The 17930-nt window shown below is 38.1% G+C and overlaps 1 protein-coding gene across 4 annotated transcripts in view; it reads left to right on the top strand.

The window, feature by feature from the left end:
* The window catches only part of ASB3 (ankyrin repeat and SOCS box containing 3), a 123761-nt gene that overhangs the window by 92548 nt on the left and 13283 nt on the right, over positions 1–17930 (top strand). For all 4 annotated transcript variants that reach the window (XM_025405767.1, XM_025405770.1, XM_025405768.1 and 1 more), the window contains one exon: positions 6052–6182. In XM_025405767.1, coding sequence (XP_025261552.1) covers positions 6052–6182 — 131 coding nt within the window. The remainder of the gene's footprint in view (positions 1–6051; positions 6183–17930) is intronic.

Genomic DNA, 17930 nt, shown 5'->3' with positions numbered 1-17930 from the left:
GGTGAAGGAGTTGGTGGCTGCTAATAGTGAGATTGAGTTTAAGCTCAGAGTCCTGGGAAAAGATAAGAGGTGACTGGAAGGAGGTATGAGGGGATAGATGCCAGTGAACTCTTCTAAGAAAGATATTTCTTCGACTTCTGGCCATTCCTCATGCTCCTCTTAAAATGCCTGTGACAGAAGAAAGAATGCTTGGAGCTGCTTTGAAGATTTCTGTTGTCTATCCCTCAGCCAACCAGACTGAATGCTCCTGCCCTACAGCATCCTGTCTATTTGAAATATGTCACCCTTAATAAATACTGATTTCTGAAGTATCTGAGAATATGACTTGTTTACTTCAGGTAGTTTCTCAGAAGGGCAGTCCTCAGTGACAGATTATACAAATGCCGAGTCAGTATTTTTTGGGGGGCAAGAAGAAGACTATTAGCCTCCAGCCTTTGCAAAAATTGTTGGAGTCCTAAGACAGGTAATTGTAATAGCGAGAGGACTCTCTTGGGCTGATAATTCAAGTCGAATGAGAAAATAAAATGGAAAATAGAGGACATGTTATTTTATAGAATTTCAGTAAAATATCTAGAAGTCTTCACTTTTGTGTTTCAATTCTCACCCCATGTGGTGTCTGTCCCTAAGGCACTCATTTTCTTCTTAGCCACACTCCTTGTGTTCTTCTACCCAAGCTCTTAACTCTGACTCAATATGACTTGCCCAGTACTTTCAGCCTTCATGCTCCTTTCTGGTTTCTAATTTATTTCTTTCTTTTAACCAAAACATAGAAGCTGTCTGATACCTACTGTTGTGGTTTGAATGTGTTCTCAAATTTCAGGTCAAATTCATTTGTTGATGATATTTGGAGGTGAGATCTTTGGGAGGTAATTAGGATTAGATAAGATCATCAAGATGGTGCCCCAGTGATGGGACTGGTGGGTGGCTTTATAAGAAGAAGAGAGACCTGAGCTGGCATGCTTTTGCTCTCTCACCGAGTGATGACTTCTGCCATGTTATGACACAGCAAGAAGGCCCTCATAAGGTGTGCCCCTTGACCTTGGACTTCCCAGTCTCTAGAACTGTAAGAAATAAATGTATTTTCTTTATAAATTACCCAGTCTCAGGTATTGAGTAATAGCAATAGACAGAAATGTGGTACTGAGAAGTGGGGCTGTTGCTAATAACGATTACCTAAGAATGTGAAAGTGGCTTTCGAACTAGATAATGGGTAGAGGCTGATAAAGTTTGGAAGAACAGTCTAGAAAAAGCCTGTATTTCCATAAATGGAGTGTTAAGGGTGACTCTGGTGAGTGCTCAAAGATGAGAAGACTAGGAGAGTCTGACCTTTCTTAGAGATTATTTAAGTAGTTGTGACCAAAATGTTCATAGAAATATGGATAGCAAAGGCCATTTTGACAAGGTCTCAGATGAAAATGAGCAATACCCTGTTGGAAACTGGAGTAAACGCCATCCTTGTTATGAATTAGTGAAGAACTGGGATGAACTCTATCTATGCCTAAGGACTTTATGGAAGGCTGAATTTAAGAGTGACGAACTAGGATATCTGGTAGGAGAAATAACTAAGTAGCAAAGCATTCAGGCTGCTGCATGGCTACTTTTGGCCACTTATAGTGAGATGTGAGGGCAAAGGAATGACTTGGGACAGAGCCTATAATTAAAAGGGAAGAAGAGTAGAAAAATTTAGAAAATTCTCAGCCTGGCTGTGTGGAAAAGAATGAAAGAGAATGTTCAGGAGAGGAACCCAAGGTTGTGACTAGCAACCCTTTGCTGAGCAGATTTGTACAAATAGAAAGTACCATCAAGACAATTAGAAAAAAACCTTGAAGGCATTCCAGAGATCTTTGAGGCTGCGCCTCCCATCATAGGCCCAGGGCTCTAGGAGGTCAGAATGGTTTTCAGGAGGGTTTGTGGGGTGGTACTAATTCTGCAGGCATGTAGAATGCAAGAGCTGTGGGGGCATGGATTCTTCCACCTAGATTCCAGAGGTTGTTGAAAACAGTCTAGGGGCTCAGGCAGAGACCTGTCCCAGGGGAGGAGCCACTGCAGAGAGCCTTTCTAGAGCAATGCCCAGTGGAAATGTAGGGTTAGAGCTGCCACAGTTTCTACCACGGCAATGCCTAGAGGACCCATGGGAGCAGGGCTGCCATTGAGACCTCAGGACTGTAGAGCTACCAGCATGCAGTGCCATCTTGGGAGAGCTAAAGTCTGGGCAAAGCCATAGGGGTGGGACTGAGCCCAGCAAAGTCATAGGGGTGGAGCTTCCTGAGGTAGTGGAGGCTCAACTCCCATCCCAGTTTATCCAGGAAGCTTGACATGGAGTCATGGAAGATTTTCTTGGAGTTTCAAGGTAATCCTCTTGAATTTTGGACTTATTTGGGTCCTATTATTCTTTGCTTCTTGGATATGTCTCCCTTTTGGAATGGGAATGTTTGTCTTACGCCTGTCCCACCATCGAATTTTGGAAGTATATAACTTGTTTGATTTCACAGGCTCACAGCTGGCAGAAATTTAAGGTGAATTATGCCTTGAGTCTCACCCCCATGAGATACCAAAATCCATGTGTTACTGGAAAGGGGTCCCGATCTAGACCCCAAGAGAGGGTTCTCGGATCTCGTACGAGAAAGAATTTGGGGCAAGTCCATAGAGTAAAATGAAAGCACGTTTATTAACAAAGTAAGGGAACAAAAGAATGGCTATTCCATAGGCAGAGCAGCAGCATGGGCTGCTGAGCTGCTTATACTTACTGTTACTTCTTGGTTATATGCTAAACAAGGGGTGAATGATTCATGAATGAGTTTCCCAAGAAAGGGGTGGGCAAGTCCCAGGACTGTGGGTTCTCCCCATTTTTAGACTATCTAGGGTAACTTCCTGAAGTTTCCGTGGCATTGGTAAACTGTCATGGGGCCGGTGGGAGTGTCTCCTAGCATGCTAATGCATTATAATTAGCATATAATGAACAATGAGGATGACCAGAGATAACTGTCATCACCATCTTTGTTTTGATGGGGTTTGGCCAGCTTCTTGACAAGTGCTGTTTCATCAGCAAGGTCTTTGTGACCTGTACCTTGTGCGGGCCTCCTGTCTCATCCTGTGACTAAGAATGCCTTAATTTCCTGGGCATGTAGCCCAGTAGGTCTCAGCCTTATTTTACCTAGCCACTATTCAAGATGGAGTTGCTCTGGTTCATACACCTCTGACACATGGATGCTCAAGTCCCTTATGTAAAATGGCATAGTATTTGTGTCTAGTCTATGCACTTCCTCCCATCTACTTTGTCATCTCTAGATTACTTATAATAGCTAATGCCATATAAATGCTATGTAAATAGTTGTTGTATTGTATTTTTAAATTTTTGTTATTTTTTATTGTTGTATTGTTATTTTTTATTATTGTTGTTAGTATTCTCAATCTACCATTGGTTGACTCTTCGGATGTGGAGGATGAGTTCTGTTACTCAATTTTAGTAATCCTTAATCCCTTGCCTAACCTGAGGGATCTATACCAATTTTTCATGCTTCTTTCTGCTCCTAAATTAGGAAAAACCTAAGCAGGGGAAAAAAATCAAACATTGCCTGTTATCCTTTCCTCCCCAGCCAACTAAATGAACTACTTGTAGGGAGAAGGATTTATTTAGCTTTATTCTCTTAGAAGGCTTTGTAAATGTATCCTCCCTTTCCCCAGTTCTGATACAGCTCCCCCATTTTCCCCCACTTGTGAACAGTTGAGAATTTTTGTGACAATAAGCCGTTGGGTATGTGCTGTATTTATCGGATATGTGAAATAGAAGAGTTAAGAACTAGTAAACTAGAAACTATTTTGAAGTAAGTTGTAAAACTTTCAGTATTCTGAATGGAGAATGCCAATTACATGTTTTTTACTCCTGAAGAGTAAGTAACTTTGGTTACTTTATATTAATTAGAAAAAATACAGTGGAAAATTTCACTTTAGCAATGAAAATGCTTAACATGTTCAAATTTTTGTTCACTGATATTTTATTGAATGGGTAAACCAATGTTTACACTGCATATGATAAATGTTTTGCTTTCTTTGATCAAATTTACATTCAAAGAACTATTACAAGAAACATTCTATAAAAATTCCAATATATTGTTAAAGGGGATTTTGATTGTTATTTAAATAACATGCAGATCTGTTGCTTATCTTTGTCACGTAAATTATAAACGTATTTTCTGGGTATTGCTTGTCTTAAGCATCTGGCTGAATAATTGCCTGTCACAATATTTAAATGCAAGACTAAGTCTTCCTTTACCTGCGCACCCCACCCCCATGTAATGGGAGAATAGAACATAAATGTCATTTGTGTATTTAGTTGATTAAATGTCACTCGTTTGTGATTGTACAACTGCTCTATACAATGTAATGGTCACTGTAGTAAAGTAACAATACATTTTTGTGGCATTATCAGTGTTGGTAAAATAAACTCACCATCATATTAACTAAAGCTGTGCAAACAGATTTACTTGTCTTGTATATGTTCAGATAACTGCGTAAAAATGACTTTGTGTTTGGTCACAGTAAGACCTAAAGCGCATTAAGGCAGAAAAATGAAATCATTAAAAAAAGAAATAAAGAACCAGAACAAAGTAACCTTTGGTTTGGGACCCTTAAGAAGTCAAGGAAATTGTTAGTCTTTGAATATATTTTATCATTTCATTTATCCTCAGTATTTCCTGATAAGTTGTGATTTCACTGATGTCTCCTGAGAAATAAAATGTTTTCCCAAGACATCTGTGCTACACTTTAAGTTCTTCCTTAGATGTTTGCATATGGGAGAATTAAGAATTTGGGAAATAATTTTCATAATCTTTAGTCCATCATTTCAAAGATATTTTGACTCCAAATTACCAGAAGTGTCTTTGAGATGATAAGCTTAGATTATTATTCAGCTTTTCTTTCCTTGTATTTCCTTTCCTTCTTTAGTTGTTGCTCAGTACTATTTCCAAAGAGGTGACCGTGAGAAGAATTTCTGTTTTGGTAGTAATTACCAGAAGCCCTAGTGACTTTTTTTTCTCCAGCCATTGTGATGGTAGGGGAGTGTCTAATTGAATACAGGATAAGTAATCTTGTTAGGATTTAGAGTTCTTTTAAGGGTTTGACTGAATTTTAAAGCTTCTAAAAATATAATACTGAAGTTTTCAAATCATTTCTGGTAATACCAGTTTTTCATATAATACTTTATAGTTTTAAAAGTATGTTTACTTTGTTATCTCATATTATTTTCACATATAGTTCCCTGTAATGGGCAGATTATGTATTATTCTCATTTTAAAGAGCAGGAGCTAGAGCTTAAAGAATTCAGGCAACCTGTTTATAAGTAGCAGAAGCAGTATTACACAGCAAGACTTTTCTTAAGCCAGTGCTCTTTCCATTAGGCTTCAAGTACTTATAAATTTTGGGTTAGCCTCTTTTGAGTGGGTTGGTAGGGAATCTGACATTATTTTGAGAGAACAGAGGAAAGCCTATTTGGAACCCCTTCTTTCAGTCCTTAAAGACAAGTCTTCTTCTGTTACATCGCTTAGGGCTGTATTTATAATGGGGGGAAGGTTCTTAGAGGAGAACAGCTGTGCATGCCTGGGAGTTGGGCAGAAAGAAGCCATACTTGTACACTTGTACACTCAGGGATAACTTGGGGTGTTTGGGCTTTATCCTTTTAGGATTATTAAATTATATGTCTCTAAGGATGGTCAATTTACATTTGGCAAGATAGTCCAAATGGGAGGAAATAATGGCAGATCCACTGATGTCATTGGTTCTGTCACCCATGAGAAGGAAAGTTCCTACTCTCTCTGAGGTTCCTTTTGTCATCTTGTAGACAGCTACATAGAAAGTCAGTTCAGTTAATAGGAACCTGTAGTTGATTCTTCATATCCACTGATTTTGCCTGTAGTTACATAAATACTTAACATGCCCTGATTTTCTGTCTGCCCTCCTCATTGAGATTTTGTAAGAATAGGTATATGGTGTTTGTTTCTAGTACGAACCCTTGGCATGTTTTGTTTCTAATATATTAACATCTTGCTAACATAGGATCGACTCAGTCAGCATTGACACCCTTACCTTCACTTTGGAGTTTACTAATTGGAAGACACTTCCGCCAGCTGTTGAAAGGATGCTCTCTGCTCGTGCCTCAAACGCTTGGATTCTACAGCAACATATTGGTAAGAAAGAATAACTTTTAAACACACTTCACTTCTTTTCCTTCTCTTGCTTCTCTAGCTGTGTTGTAATTATAAGTGAAAAGATTCATTGGCAAACACAAATTGGACATAATTTTGCATTTTTTCTCATGTGAGGAAAAGATGGCATTGTTAGGGAGATGGCTACTAATTCCCTTCAGTAAAAATCATACCTGATTTTATAAGCTTAACCTAAGAAACATACAAAGAAAAGCAGATGCTTACTGATATTTTAATTTTATGATATCCTTTTATTTTTAATAAGGATTATATACACAAAAGTAGGTCCAAAAAATCTGCTTATTCTGTATTTAGTTTCTGGTCAGAAAAATGCTAAACTTAATTTTTCTCTTTGGAATGTCTGTGGAGTTATGTTCTCTGTGTAATATTTTATCGTATCTAAAAGGAAATGTAACCATTCTTTACACCTGTCCTTACTGAATGTATACCAGTCTGTTGGTATGGTATAACTATAGAGATAAGCTGAGTGAACATTCTGTGAATTGGTTGATATTTTAAAAGACTATTCTAGAACAAAATTTCAACTTACCTCACTTAAAAAAAAATTTAAACTAGTTGAAAAAATGAAAGAACACACAGTGGGGGAAGATTTTGCACAAGGAACAAGTTTAAACATAACATATGCAAAGTATCCCTATTTACTTTTTCAGATTTATTTTGCTTTGACTGTATTTTGTTAACCATGTTATATGTCTTAAGTTAGGAAAATTGTTTCTTCACTGCTATTTTTACATGAAATGTAACTCTTCATAAAACGTTTTGAATAGGTTTTTAACAAGTGAACTTATTCATATGGAGGAATGTGTCTTCTAATTTTTTGGAAAATTACATTTAAGTAAATTTTCTCAATCAAAAACAGACATTCAGGAAGATATGCGTTTGAACTGAGGTGTATTCAAACTGTTAGAGAGGTTTCTGTTAAAGAAAAATAATTCATTTGGAGTCTTTGAGCCTTCTAGTATAGAATTTCTTTAATGATAATGCTGGAAAATTCACTCCGTGTAACTCTCAATGTTGAGAATTGCGTCTGCTTTTACTAATTATGTATCTACAGCAGTAGAGAACAAATATCTATTCAGAACAGATAGACTATGGAACAATGGATTTGAGAACAAAGAGTCAAAAGAGGGAGCATATGCCAAATGGGAAAAGTATTGCTACGTATCAATTAGTAAGGATATGTGGGAGTTTACCCTGAAGACCTTAACATATGGCATGTTTGTCCAGATGAAGGTAAAAATTGTGCATGAGTACTACATTACCCTGCAGTAGACTAAATCCATCAAGGGCTTCTTGTTTAATTAAGTACTAGGTAGAGCTTGTGTAGGGTAATAATCATCATCTATTGAGAGATTTTTATTTCAGCTGAAGATTCAAAAAAGCCTTTCTCAGAGGCTTTTTCTGAGCTAATGTAGCTAATGGTTTTCTGGTTTGTTTCTTTAGCCAACCCCTCTTTTCTTGTTTCCAGTCTCATATATCCAGCTATCTTTTGGACATTTCCATTTGCTGTCTCACATCTTGACATATCCAAAATTGAACTTATTATTTTTACTACAAATTCTTCTGTTCTGTCTCTTTTTCCTGGTTCAGGAGGTGAGGTGGTTTGGGAGTGTTATTTACCAAGAGAGTGAGTTAACACTGGAAGCTGTTTGTTATTTTATCCGTAGCATAGGGGTGATTTTTGCCCCCCTATAGACATTTGGTAATGTCTGCAGACATTTTTTTGGTTGTCACAATGGTTAGGGATGCTGTTGCCATCTAAGGGGTAGAGGCCAGGGATCCTGCTAAGCATCCTACAGTGCACAAGGCAGCCTCCTACAATAAAGAATTATCTGGCTACAAATGTCAGTAGCGCCGAGGTTGAGAAATCTGGATCCACAGTGATTCTTGTGTTGTCCTATCATGGAAAGGCTTTTTATCCCTCTCCTTGTTACAACCTACTTGGAGAAAGCTTGTATTCTTCCTCCTACTTATATTGGTCTCTCAGGGTATTCTTTGGTGCTTCCTCTTCTGCAGATAGTAGGCACCATTACAATGCTGGAATTTTAGTAAGACAGAGAAAAACTTAGTTGCCTGGCTTGCAGATGGCATTGTGACTCTTCCTTTCTATAATTCAGGGCTCTCTTGGGGGCACCCTTTTCTCATCAATTTTCAGGATAATAAATTTCTGCATGTTGGTCATCAGGACTCCCTCCTTTACTGGGATTTTGAGCTACAGGATCTCTAGTAAGCAGAAGCATGATCAGGGTTTTAACACTAATGGGCACGAGCCTAGCAGGACAACTGTTTGATTAACCTCTTTACAAGACTAACCTTGCTTTTACCCCTCTTCCTCCAATAACTTATCATGATATTAACAACTGCTGCCTTATCAATATGTTAAAAATTTTTTTTTTGAAAAGATACCTCTTGCACCTCTGCCACTGTTAGTAAACTCTTAGATAATTCCTAGCTTCCTAGCTCCACTCAGTATTCAATTTCTATCCCTTGGGAAAGATTTTTCTTCCATTTTTTATTTAAGCCCTTTTCAAGTCCTATAGATGCCATGTACTTGGTCAAAATTATTCTTTCCTCCCCTTTTTTCTCCCTAAGTAAGTAGCAACTTGCCATGGTAGTTTATAAACAAAAGTAACAACACATTTCTTGCTTCTCATATTTTAATCATTGAGTCAGATTTGTCTTCAAAAAGTTTCTTGCATCCAAAAGGAAATGTATACCAGGTAAAATTTACTGAGTGGTTGCAGTTTCAGTAACCGTCTTTTAATCAAGTGCCTCTTACATACCTCTTAGAAACATCAGGCTAACCACGTAGCAATAGATGTCTTACTCAAAAAATTTGCCAACTCCTGGTCAGGTCTAAGTAATTAAATTATTATGGATAAAAGCACATGGCTTTAGTTCGTCCTGGACCTTTAATGATTAGATATATATAATTCTCTCCAGAGTGTTAAATGGATCTGGATCCTACAAAGGGTCATTTAAAGGACCCCAGGAAACTCTCTTGATCTTTTTATTTCAGTATTTCCTTCCTTTGTTCTGAAAAGGATTTAAAGCAGTTTATATAATACATATATATTATCACAAAACAGTAAAACAAAAGTAGAAGGAAAAGAAAAATGAAAAAAAAAAAGGTGGGGGATAGATTAAAAGAATGGAGTCAGGGAAAGCGTAGCAATGGGAATTTGATACTTGTCTATGGATAGGCTGTATGTTTGACTCTGAGCTCTGTTGTCATTGACACTAGGTGACAGGGTTCATAAGATCAAATAAACCTGTTCCTCAGAATAGATTTTCTTGGATGCTGTTACAGCTTCCTAGACAATGTCTTGGTAGCTGTGGTTTCTTGGGACTTCTTTTACGTGGACTGTTGTTTTCATACCAAAGTGCAATTCAGTAAAAGCAGTTCTTTTTTTTTTTTTTTTTTTTTTTTTTTTTTTTTTTTTTTTTTTTTGAGACAGAGTCTCGCGCTGTGTCACCCAGGCTGGAGTGCAGTGGCGCGATCTCGGCTCACTGCAAGCTCCGCCTCTCAGGTTCACGCCATTCTCCTGCCTCAGCCTCCGAGTAGCTGGGACTACAGGCGCCCGCCACCACGCCCGGCTAGTTTTTTGTATTTTTAGTAGAGACGGGGTTTCACCATGTTAGCCAGGATGAAAAGCAGTTCTTAAGTAGTCATTACAGTGTGGTTCAGGTACCCCGACTTCCGTTGCTGTGACTTGACGAAGAGCTAGATTTTAGAATATCTGGGAATGGATGGCCTGTGTGCCTTTTGAGCAGTTCTCTCTAAATATTGTATGTCTCAACTCAGTTTTTAATTTAATTAATTAATTAATTAATTTGTGGGGGCAAGGTCTTGCCCTGTTGCCTAGGCTAGAGTGCAGTGGCACGATCATGGCTCACTGCAGCCTCTACCTCCTGGGCTCAAGCAGTCTTCCCACCTTAGCCTCTTGAGTAGCTGGGATCACAGGCATGTGCCACCACGCCCAGCTAATTTTTGTATTTTTTATTGAGGCAGGGTTTCGCCATGTTTCCTGGGCTGCTCTTGAACTTCTCCTGGGCTCAAATGATCCTTCCGCGTCAGCCTCCCAAAGTGCCGGTATTATAGGCACGAGACACTGCCTAGCTTCAGCTTAGTTTTTAATAGTAGTACGTAGCAATGAGTTCAAAGTTATACTACCTAAGAAGTATGAGAATGCAGATATTTTGTATTGCAAATTGGATTAAGAACATATTTTTAAGTAACAGTTGGTCTTAAAAGTAGAAGCAAAAGAAAAATGAATAATAAAGGTTGATCTGTGGTAGGGTGAGTACTCCAGGAACATTATAAGGATTCCTAACTAAATATGGTGAGTTAAGCAAGTATCCAGTTTAAGCAAAAATTTCCCTTGAAACTTTGAGCAATGCCTCTAGTTTTGAGCAATGTTCTTTTCTCACATAGCCTTCAAGATAAATAATCTGTGGTAAGTACACCAAGGTAACTACATACGATAATTTATGTGATTGTTAGATGCAGAAACAAAGCTTAGGGTTAGGAATAGTTGGTCTGTAATCCTTTCTGGTAACAATGAGCTAGCATTCCAGTTGTCTGCTAAAACCATTTCTAGTTTAGGATAATAAAACATTAGTTTTTAAAAGAATATTTGTTTTTCTGTTTTCTTTAGCAAGAACATGTATCTTGCTCAGTTTATAACACATCATTAAGTTACTTGTTAAAAAGATGAGAGTTGGAGCACAACCTTATTTTATGCCAAAGAAAAATTTTAACTTTTCTGCTGACTTCAACCCTCTGGTAATGATCTGGTGCGGGTTCTGCATGGACAGCAGACAGAATATAATGGTTGAAGGTTGGAGCTCTAGAATTAAATAGACATGCCTCCACCACTTTCTCTCTTTTTTTTCCTTTGACTACCCAAATTTATTCATTTTAAACTTGACATGATTTATCTTTTTTAACTCTTAATATAGCACTAGAACCTCTTTAAAATTTCATGGAAAGAAAGGATTTATGACATATATTTAAAATTTATTGGCTAAAATTAAAAAAAAAAATTTTGATCAATTTATTTCAGGCCATTGTAATCTGGTTTATATGGTCCTGGAGGAATAATCATGTACCACAAACCTTTTTTTTTTTTTTTTTTTTTAATTATACTTTAAGTTCTGGGATACATGTGCAGAACATCATGGTTTGTTATATAGGTATACACGTGCCCTGGTGGTTTGCTGCACCCATCAACCCATCATGTACATAAGGTATTTCTCCTAATGCTGTCCCTCCCCTAGCTCCCTACCTCCCAACAGGCCCCGGTGTGTGATTTTCCCCTCCCTGTGTCCATGTGTTCTCATTGTTCAACTACCACTTATGAGAGAGAAAATGCGGTGTTTGGTTTTCTGTTCCTGTGTCAGTTTGCTGAGAGCCTCTATCACTTTCTAGCTACAGAGAAGTTACTTACATCCCTGAACTTTGGTTTCCTCAATTATAAGAAGAGATGGTAATAGTAGCTACCTCATATCATTTTCACAATAGACATTGTCATTGTGGCAGAGACAGACCTCAGTTAACTGAGTTCCATTTCATTTTTATCTTCCCTGGAACAAAGAAAGACTGGATTTTTCAGCTTTGATTGTTACATGATTGAGGCAAGTGGTCAAAGCATAAACCATGGCAGGTAAGCACTCTTTGCTCTCCCTTCCCTTGTTGAAAGCAATTTGAAAGCTCATGTTTGAGATGGTGGTTACACAGGATGGGTGACACCTAGGACACTCAAGTGTCATTTTAGGAGAATTGCCTGACCTACAGAGGATTTTGCATGAGCAAGAAGTAAACCTGTGTTGTATTAAGACACTGGTTTTTAGGGTTTATTTGTTAGCATAGCATAACCTAGCCTATAGCCAAGTTAATTTGTAACCAGATCCTATCCCAGAGTCAGTGACCAAGGAAAGAGCAATAAAAACCAAACCAACTGGATTAAGAAAATGTAGCACATATACACCATGGAATACTATGCAGTCATAAAAAAGGATGAGTTCATGTCCTTTGTAGGGACATGGATGCAGCTGGAAACCATCATTCTCAGCAAACTATCGCAAGAACAGAAAACCAAACATTGCATGTTCTCACTCATAGGTGGGAACTGAACAATGAGAACACTTGGGCACAGGAAGGGGAACATCACACACGGGGCCTGTTGTGGGGTGGGAGGGGGGGGCGGATAGCATTAGGAGATATACCTAATGTAAATGACAAGTTAATGGGTGCCGTACACCAACATGGCACATGTATACGTATGTAGCAAACGTTAACGTTGTACACATGTACCCTAGAACATAAAGTATTAAAAAAAGAAAAAAAGCGACAAATAGGCCTGTAATGCCACTTTGAGAGGCCGAGGTGGGAGGATTGCTTGAGGCCAGTAGTTCAAGACCAGTTGGGCAACATGGCAAGACCCCATCTCTACAAAATAAAATAAGAAAATTAGCCAGGCGTGATGGTGAATGACTGTAGTCCCAGCTACTTGGGAGGCCTAGGCAGGAGGATCGCTTGAGCCCAGGAGATTGAGGCTACAGTGAGCTGTGTTCATGCCATTGTACTCCAGCCTGGATGACAGAACCTGATCCTGTCTCTTAAATGAAAAAAAAAAAGAGCTACAAATAATGGAGCAGTATACTTGGTAAGAGTATTTATATGAGTGATCTATGGTGCAATAACTCAACTATAGGCCACCTGCTCCTTATTTTAAACATTGATATGCAAAGCCCTAACTTACAGTTTTTAAAGCACATCTTCAATAAACTCAGTTTGGTGGGAAGTGGGGTAATAGTGGGCCTTTTAAAATATATGGGATAAATTGTGCAGTTTGTCTACCATGGGGGCCATGCTCGTAGAGTTAATAAAGCTAAATATTTAGTGAGAATCAGAGCCCATTCTTCACGGTAGTTCTTAACTCTAGATTCATTTCCTCTGGATGCTTTTCACCTGGGTGAGGCATTATTACTAAGAACCCAATCAGTAATTTCCTGTTATCTTAAAAAACTGGACACATGACCTTTCATTTGTTGAGTGGGAAACTTTCAACCTCCCAGACACCAGCCATGTTGTGGACCTTCACAAGTTTAGCAGATTCGTGCCTTGGTTAACATTGCCTACATTCTACTTTATTTCTAGATTTAAGAGCCAGACTGATAAATTTGTTTTTGTTTTTTTTTAGTGAGAAATTTATACTTAAACTTGAAATTTTAACAGGGTTCCAACTGCCCACTTACAGTTTTAACTTCACATAGCCTCTTGTTACTCCAAGTTTTTTGGGTTTTGTTTTTGTGGGGAAATTCTTTTTAAACTAGATACTAATGGGTTGTACTCACATTTACTGGGACATTTTGCTGTTAAAACTATTTTAAAGTTACCATCATGTCCATTGGTACGTTAAGAAAGGAGAAATTGACCAGGCGCCGTGGCTTATGCCTGTAATCCCAGCACTTTGGGAGGCCGAGGCAGGCGGATCACCTGAGTCGAAAGTTCGAGACCAGCCTGACGAACATGGAGAAACCCCGTCTCTACTGAAAATACAAAATCAGCTGGGTGTGGTGGCGAGCGCCTGTAATCCCAGCTACTTGGTAGGCTGAGGCAGGAGAATCACTTGAATCTGGGAGGTGGAGGTTGTGGTGAGCCGAGATCCTGCCATTGCACTCCATCCTGGGTAACAAGAATGAAACTCTGTCTCTCAAAAAAAAAAAAAAAAAAGAAAAAGAAAAAAAAAGGAGAAATTATGGCCTAAGAGTAAACAGAGGTTTTTTTTTTTACATGTTCTAAGTATGAGATCACCAGTATTGGTTTGAAAGCCCATCCCACTCTTTCCACATAACTACTTTATTTATAGACTGTAGGATGTTTACTAGGTTCCTGTCTGAAATAAGTATTATGAAAAAGCTAGTATTAAATATCATCCAGCTTCTTAGGGAACTGAACAAGATTAGAAGGAAAGGTTTCTCGTTGCAGCTGCCTAGATGACAGCTCCATTGAACATGAAAAAATTAAAGGTGACCAATATATAAAAGGTACAAAACCATGGCTCTGAGGAGAGTGTTGGGGGCAGTGGGTGAAAAATTAAGGGGTTAAGGCAGAGTTCATGGTCCTTGGTTTGACAATGAGATATACCTTTTATTTTCTTTATGATTTGTCTTTCTTGTTAGGCCTGAATTACAGAATTTAGAACCTTAAAAATTAAAATAACCATCCAGAGGTAGAACTGACCCAACCACAAGAGCTCTCATTTTACCCAAGTTTCCTCTTGGTTCTCAAGATGATCAAAGGAAGCTATAGAGAGTAGCACTTCAAGAGGCTTCCTCCCTGATACTTCAGAAAGGGAAGGGGAGCAGAATAATGTGATAATAAGGAGGCTTAAAAAAGGCTGTTGTAAAGATAGCACCAGAACCTGACTTCTGCATCCCTATTGCCTCTTCTATCTGTCATGACCCTTTTTGAGGGAGTTCCCATGTGACAGTCCCTCACAGGATCAGCCCAAGGCACTGGATGAAGCGTCTAAAAACACATTATTTGTATCTACTGGAGATTGTGGAATTTTAGGACCCACCATTTCTTATATAAAGAAGGACTAGATTATGTGAAATGTCAGCCATTGCCCTTTCTCCAGGTTAAATGTGTGATCTGCTCTAGAGTATGTGATTTTGGGGAAAATTCTTTGTAACGTGGTTCATGTTGTTTGGATAGAGATTCATAGTTGGTACAGAATTCATCTTGAGGAGACAAAAAAGTAGTAGATGCAGATCGAGAAAGAATCAGTTGCCATAATCCTCATCTTTTTACAAGGTGGTCTTTCCATACCACATATATTTCTGTGGACTCGCTTCTTAGTGGCTAAGATAATGGGCCACAAAATTGTAACAGGGAAGGTTAGGACATTAGAACGTGCTAAGTTAGAAATAAAATTGAAACATAAAAAGACTGTCTTCTATGATGTCATTTTTTATTTTCTCTGGTGGGGGAAAGGTGGACAGGTATTTCCTTAGTTTGGTGATCCTGCTCAGTTGCTTTAATTGTAGATGAGAGAGTTCTTCCATTTTTGAAGAAACACTAGTTACAGTTGATAGGTTACCATATATGGTCAGTTCTACTTTGTAAATATCCTCCAAATCCATTATTATTATTCCATCTCTTCTGCTACTGCCTTTGTTGATTGTAATGATCATTTCTGACTTACTTGACTTGAGTACACTCCTGAGTGCTCAGCCTCTATTATTCGCAAAATCACTGTTAAATAAAACATGTTTGAATATACCATGCCCCTTAAAAAAGAGAATATAAAAGAACTCATTTCTCTCAGAATAAAGGTCAAACTCTAGCAACGCTCTTCATACTCTAGCCCTTTCCATGCTTCCCCATGCTGTCCCACCATGAGTACTGCACATGAGTACTTGTTTTCCTAAATACTGCACCTTACAAATGTGCCAATGTTTTCTCCAAGACGTTAAGATCTTCTAACATTCCTCCCCTGCTGCTTTTAATGTTATTGATTCTTTCTTGTAGTAATTCATCTCTGAATCATCTTCTCGTCAGCTTATGTTTCCTGACACTCTTCTAACCATTTCCTCTCTCCTTTACATATTGGCTACCTTAAGGGTCTCATCAGGTTTCCTAACACCTGGTAGTTACCTGTCATACTGCACTGCACTTGTAGATTTTTGAGAGTGCACCCTTTAAAAACAGAAGAGCATTTTTCACATTCTCCTCATCTGATCATGAAAATATCTTCTCAGCTGAACTCCATGAGATGTTTCCTGTAAACTGACGAGAAGACAGTGTACCCAGGATAAACTGGCTGAATCCAAAAGGGTTTGAAGATTGGATGGTGGGAGGTCAGCTTCTGTCTTGTTGCTGCTAGTGACAATACGTTTTTAATGAAATGCTCTTTCTCATAATCAGTGAGAACCTTGAGAATCATTATGACTGACTCCTAAAGTTGTTCATCTAAATTGAATTCTGATAATCTCCTTTATTCATGAATTAGGAGTTATTTACTATCAGGAATAGTAAAAGCAATAATAATGAACTTGGTTTGGTATGATTAGGTAGAGTGGCGTAATTGAAGGTGGAAATGTGGTTAGGACAGAAGCTGTAGCTTCTCGTAGTCTGTCCATTTGAGAACGTCTAACCACTCAGTCTGTAGTGTTAGTTAGTTCCAAATGTGGACCACTGGCAGAAGTCTTCAGTGAAGAGAGGCTCTCATGGAAGTACTTTTATAGGTAGGCATGTACAAATCTAGTTATTTATTAATTCCTTAATGAATGGATTCCTTAATTACGTGTCAGCTGTGTATCAGACACTGATTTAAAACCTGTGAATGATATAGCTAAAGCATCTACATTAAAAAAAGTAGAAGAACTCCAAATAACCTAATGATGCATCTGAAAGAACTAGAAAAGCCAGACCAAACCAAACCCAAAATTACTAGAAGAAAAGAAAAAATAAAGATCAGAGCAGAAATAAATGAAAGTGAATCAAGGAAAACAGTACTGAAGTTCAGTGAAACAAATAGTTGGTTTCTTGAAAAGATAAACAAAACTAACAAACATTTAGCCAGACTAAGAAAAGAAGAGAGAAGATCCAAATAGAATCAGAGAAGAAAAAGAAGACATTATAACCGATATCACAGAATTTCAAAGGATCATTGGAAGCTACTATGCCAGGAAATGGGAAAACCTGGAAGAAATGGATAAATTCCTAGACACATACAATCTTCCAAGATTGAACAGTGAAGAAATCCAGAACGTGAACAGACCAATAACAAGTAATAACATTGAAGCTGTAGTAAAAGTTTCCCAGCAAAAAAAAAAAAAAAAAAAAAAAAAGTTCAGGACCTGATGGCTTCACTGCTGAATTTTACCAAATATTTAAAGAAGAACGAATACCAATCCTCCTGAAACTTCTGAAAAATAGAGGAGGAAATACTTCCAAATGCACTCTGTGAGGCCAGTATTACCCTGATACCCAAACCAGACAAACACACATCAGAAAAAAAAGAAAACTACAGGCCAGTATCCGTGATGAATATTGATGCTCGGCAAAATACTAGCAAACCGAATTCAACAACACATTTAAAAGACCATTCATCATGACCAAGTGGAATCTATCACAGGATGCAAGGATGGTTCAACATAGGCAGATCAATCAGTGTGATAAATTGTATCAACAAAGTGAAGGACAAAACCCATATGATCATTTCAATTGATGCTGAAAAAATATCAGATAAAATTCAACATCTCTTCATGACAAAAACTCTCAAAAAACTGGCTATGCCTCAACTCAGTAAACACCATGTATGACAGACCCACAGCTCATATCATAGTGAAAGGGGGAAATACTTGAAGCTTTTCCTCTAAGATCTAGAACATGACAAGGATGCCCACTTTCACCACTATTACTCAACACAATACTACTGGAAGTCCTAGTTAGAGCAGTCAGACAAGGGAAAGAAATAAAGGGCATCCAAGTTGGAATGGAAGAAGTCAAAATGTCCTTGTTTGGAGATGATATGATTTTATATTTGGAAAAACCTAAAGACTCCACCAAAAACCTATTAGAACTGATAAACAGATTCAATAAATTTTCAGGATACAAAATCAACATACAAAAATTGGTAGCATTTCTATATGCCAACGGTGAACAGGCCAGGTGTGGTGGCTCACACCTGTAAT

Source organism: Theropithecus gelada, chromosome 13 (assembly GCF_003255815.1).
Source record: "Theropithecus gelada isolate Dixy chromosome 13, Tgel_1.0, whole genome shotgun sequence".
NCBI classification, from domain to species: domain Eukaryota; kingdom Metazoa; phylum Chordata; class Mammalia; order Primates; family Cercopithecidae; genus Theropithecus; species Theropithecus gelada.
The sequence above is the reverse complement of the archived record's forward strand: the minus strand, read 5'-3'. Positions and strand labels throughout refer to the sequence as shown.